The sequence below is a fragment of the Gavialis gangeticus genome, unplaced genomic scaffold, assembly GCF_001723915.1.
Source record: "Gavialis gangeticus isolate Ggan-Ray unplaced genomic scaffold, GavGan_comp1, whole genome shotgun sequence".
Taxonomy (NCBI): domain Eukaryota; kingdom Metazoa; phylum Chordata; order Crocodylia; family Gavialidae; genus Gavialis; species Gavialis gangeticus.
In genome coordinates this window covers 182136831-182141350 of record NW_017728992.1, presented here as the reverse complement: position 1 = coordinate 182141350, position 4520 = coordinate 182136831, and the positions used below count along the sequence as shown (strand labels likewise).

General features: G+C 48.9%; 2 protein-coding genes across 2 annotated transcripts in view; one reads left to right on the top strand and one right to left on the bottom strand.

The window, feature by feature from the left end:
* Positions 1 to 2227, bottom strand: part of MTBP (MDM2 binding protein) — a 133236-nt gene extending 131009 nt beyond the window's left edge. The window contains exons 1-2 of the mRNA XM_019528112.1: positions 2168 to 2227; positions 449 to 529 (exon numbers count right to left, since the gene is read on the bottom strand). Of these exons, the coding sequence (XP_019383657.1) occupies positions 449 to 529; positions 2168 to 2222 (136 nt within the window). The 5' untranslated portion in view covers positions 2223 to 2227. The remainder of the gene's footprint in view (positions 1 to 448; positions 530 to 2167) is intronic.
* Positions 2228 to 2308: 81 nt separating this feature from the next.
* MRPL13 (mitochondrial ribosomal protein L13) overlaps positions 2309 to 4520 on the top strand; it is a 98307-nt gene continuing 96095 nt past the window's right edge. Inside the window, exons 1-2 of the mRNA XM_019528111.1 lie at positions 2309 to 2370; positions 2663 to 2786. Coding sequence (XP_019383656.1) covers positions 2344 to 2370; positions 2663 to 2786 — 151 coding nt within the window. The 5' untranslated portion in view covers positions 2309 to 2343. The remainder of the gene's footprint in view (positions 2371 to 2662; positions 2787 to 4520) is intronic.

Sequence of the window (4520 nt, the reverse complement as noted above, 5' to 3'; positions counted from 1 at the left end):
AGGGGGCAGGGGGGCGGTGAGAAGGAAAGGTAAAGAGACATGCAAAGCAAGGGGAATGAAGGACATGACCCAGATGTCCCTTCCCCCATGCTCCCCTCAGTGTGCACATCCTTTCCCCTGCAATCCTCTCTCTGCCCCTTCCCCCATGTTCCCCCCCCCACCATGTGCCCCTTCCCCAGGCGCTCCCACGCACCCTCTAGTTGCCACATGAGCCACCCTGGCCCTGTCTAGAGCTGCAGCAGCTGCTTGCTTGGCCCACACTTGAATATAAAATGAGAGGCTCCCCACCACCATGATGAATGGGGAAAAATACCCTCTTATATTCAAGTAAATATGGTAGGCACTTAATATTTTTTAAACGAAAGGTCCAATACTGAATTTCTATTCAATTACCAACATTTTCTACTTGTCCTGGGCAACCTGATTTTCAAAGTGTGCTATTATTTACCCGGGAACGTGCTCACATCTGCATTCATAAAAGACCTAAAGTTTTCTTTCAGTAGGTTGAAAACATTTGCTGAAGTCAGACCTGAAAAACATAAATGTCCATCAGTACAAAATAAGACAAACAATTCCTTTCTTGCCAACATGTCATAAGCTTAGTCTGATACTCTGTACTATATCAGTTACAGGAATTACTTAAAAAAAAAATCAATGCTAGTTGATGTACCTAGGCTTGTTCAGGCTTCACAAGATCCATTTCTATATTGATTTAGTTGAACCAATGCACTCTTCTAAATACAGAAAAGGCCAAGTCTAAAAACAGACATCACATTTCTGAAATAAAATTAAACTACAAATCTCCAGTAACAAGGAACAGCCAGACAGTTCACAAAATCAGCAGCTGCAGTTACTTTCAGAAGGTGTTCCTGTTCTTCTTTCAGCTTACATTTGGGATCCTAACGAGTGTGTGGTCTCAGCGAATGCCACATGTTGATTTAATAATACTACTTCTGAGAAAGTATCAAAAATCAAGACTTTCTGAAATTCAGATTGTTAGTTACTCCCTGTGCTAGTTGATTTTTTTTTAAAACAGATATACTTTCAATCAAGTCAGGCATCCAGAAACACGCAAGCAGGGCCAGCTCACTATCTGACCACTGATCCTAAAACCAGCCATGAGGGAAAAAAAAAGGAAAAAAAAAAGGAAAAAAGGAAAAAAAGCTTTCCCCACCTCCGGCCTTGATCAGACTCCAGGGCAACCTGATTTTCAAAGTGTACAACAAGCCAATGGTCAGATCTAGGCTTCTGAAGAGTGAGGCACAGATGGTGAGGTGCATCATCCCATATAACACAAAATTACTTTCCCCATCTAAAAAGAAACTAGGTGCTTCGCTAATATGCGAGGAGCCTCGGACTGCATTATTCAGCTTAGATTGCATTATTTTGCTAGGCATGAACAAATGACACTTTACTGGAAGGAGTTAAAACCAGTCTGCACAAAGAGGCCTTTTGCTGTGCCATTCTGGAACATGGGCTGAAGCCCATCAAGACCAACACGGCTCTCTCACTGAGGACCAATCTACACTATACAAATAAATTAGGTAAGGAAACTAAGGAGAACATCACTGATCACTTGGGACAACAACAACAAAAAGACAAAACAAGCACAGGAACAAACGTTCAAAATGAGGGGGAACACTGAGCACAGCACACGGGCCAGCACGTTGAACATGTCCCAGGAGCCAGCAGGTGCTGCCTGGGAGCCCACCTCCCCAGGAGCCACCAGGCGCGGCCGCCCAGCCTATCTGTCACTTTGCAGGACGCTGGCCTAGGCCTGTCAAGTAGCCCACCGGCCTCCCTTGGACGAGAAGACTGCAGAAAAGGCGACAACTGATTATGGGGGACAAATAATAATTTAAAAAAACAAAACAGGGATGGGAGCAAGGGTGCCATGGGCAGAGCATGCAACACGTCCTGGGAGACACAAAGGGACGAGGGAGCTCCACAGTCCGAGGCTAGGCCAGGCCTGGCCAGGCCGCAGGGCTACAAGAGGAAAGAAGAGCTCGGCTGGGGAAGCGCCCAGGGGGAGAAGGAGAAGAGCGGAATGAACGCAGAGCATGCGGGGCTTGACAGGGAACCCCCCAGCGCCGGCTGCTCCCCCAGGCCCTTAGGACTCGCCGCACCCCCGCTCCGCCCGAGGCTCCTCAGGGCCTTCCCGCCGCACCTGGGCCGCCAGCCCTGCGCTCTTCCCAGCCGGCGAGCAGCAGGTAGCGGTCCATGGGCAGAACGGGACGTGACGGGCCAAGACCGCTCCCGCCGCCGCCTCTGAATCGCCCGCCGCCACCGTCCCCAGCGCACGCTTCCGCTTCCGCCGCCGGAAGCTCCGCCCACCGCGGCGCCATGGCCAGCTACAGCCGCGCGGCTCAGGTGAGCGGGGCGCGCGGCAGGTCTTGGGGTTTCTGTCCCCCCCCCCCCCGACCTCCCCATTTTTCTCCTTCTCTTTCTCCCTCTTCTTCTCCTTCAGGCCTTGTGATGTTACTGAGGAAAACGGCCTCCAGGTTTATGCAGTGCCGGACACTGTCTTCCAGCTGCGGGGGGAAGGGGAGTTGCAGCCTGGGGAAAGGCTGGTGATTGATTGGTTTGGGCTTGACGGGCCTGGTGCGGCTGTGGAGAGAAGGGAGCCTTTGTTGTTCACTGTTCTCCTCTCTCTTCCCTGTAGCAATGGGCGACATTTGCCAGATCCTGGTTCCTCATTGACGGGAGGATGCAGCCGCCAGGGAAAATCGCTGCCCTGACGGCCGTCCGGCTGGAGGGGAAGCACAAGCCTGTGTATCACGCGCTGAGTAAGTGTGGCAGCAGTCGGATCTAACCGGCTTTGCCGCTAGAGGGGTTTTGTGTCCTGGCTGATGGGCCAACCCTGCAGCCCCAGAAACAAGGGGTGGGGGGAAGTTTATGCTTTTATACAGAAAATCGTAGGGGTTAGGGTCACGAGCTAAAGGGAGGGAACAGGTAAAAGGTAAAGGAACATTAAAACTGCGGAAATGTATGCTCAGCACCTCATTTTCCCTCTAAATGCATGCTGCAGCTGTCCCCACGGCTGAGTCTAGCTCCTTCAGTCCTGGCCTGCCTGACCAAGCCAGTGGCATTTCCAGCTCCATTGTGCACTCTCTTGTGTAGCCAGGTGCAGGCTACTTTTTCCTCTCCTTACTGCAGTTCAGTGAAGCTTTCTCTCCTGTTTGCTGCTGCTTCCTTTTTCCCCCAGGCCCTGGGGTTTTGTAGGCTAAATTAGTAGTCGTCATCGGTATCGCAGCTCCGCTGTTGTACACATTACATTTAGGACATTTTAGCAGTTTGGCTCTTAAAATTGTGTTGCTTTCATTCTTCAGGAGTTATAAGATTCCACATTTTCCTGCTACTCTAGCATTTCTTTTTCTCCTTGAGATCTTATATTGTTGCATCTATATTTCTGTCTAAAGCTAGACTTTATATTGGTGTTCATTCAGCATTTATGCAGCAGGACCTATGTAATTCCTAGGATTAGGGAAAATAAAGGTTTGTGAACCGCTGGGGTGTTTATACAGTCACAGGAACCAGCTATTCAGGACTGTTGTACTTGAACTATATGTTGCAGGTTTTATTTCAGAGGGTGTTACTTTTCAGTCTGGTATGGAACACTGGTAAGCTCCTGCTGACTGGAGAAGTAGCACCCAAAGCCACAGTAAATGGGCGCATAGTTTAAAAAGCCTCTACTTGGGAAGCTGTTGCAAGTTAAGCGGGTTGCAAATCACTTGGATAAAAGTTACATGACTTCTGCTACATTGCACTAACATGTATACATCCCATTCATGTTTGGCATCCAGTTGCACTAGATGATCTGAATATATTTGTTTTTAAGATTTCAGCCGACGTGTTGGTTCTTTCTCTGTGGCCAGGCACAAGGATTCATTTATAGCTCTGCACATTTCTATGAACTTTGTAGCAATAGAAATATTCTTAAGGGAGGGAGTGAATAAGCGTTCCTGCCTGCAGCTGCCCCTTTTCTCCTGTTCCCTGCACCTACCCCAGACTGGGGTGATCTTGGTCTGGGGGAAGTGCAGGGATCACTTCCCAGCCACCTAACTGCTCCTGGGACACGGCACGTTTCCCAGACCAAGGTGAGCCCGGTCCAGGAGTTATACAGGGAGTCTTCTCCTGATGTCCCACTCCTCCCAGGGACTGGGGACCAGGAGGAGTCCAGCAGCACTTTCTCCCTTCTCCCTGAGTTCACTAGTTTGGGGAAGGTGTGGGGAGTATTTCCCCTTATGATCTCTGGGAGGCTTTAAGGGGGAGAAATGTACTGGTGTTTGTTCCTCTGGGAGACGGTCACGTACAGGAGAGATGTTCCTTGTTGAATGGAGGAAGAACTTTTCTAGCAGAAGAGTAACATTTCTCCAGTTAGAAATGTAATGCCTGCCCATATCTTATTTATGTAGTACAACTCATGTAATGAAACCATGAATCTGGTTTGAAGCTTTTAAACAATATAATATAAAAAAATGTAACAGACAAAAATCAAATAATGGCATTTCCCATGTTGC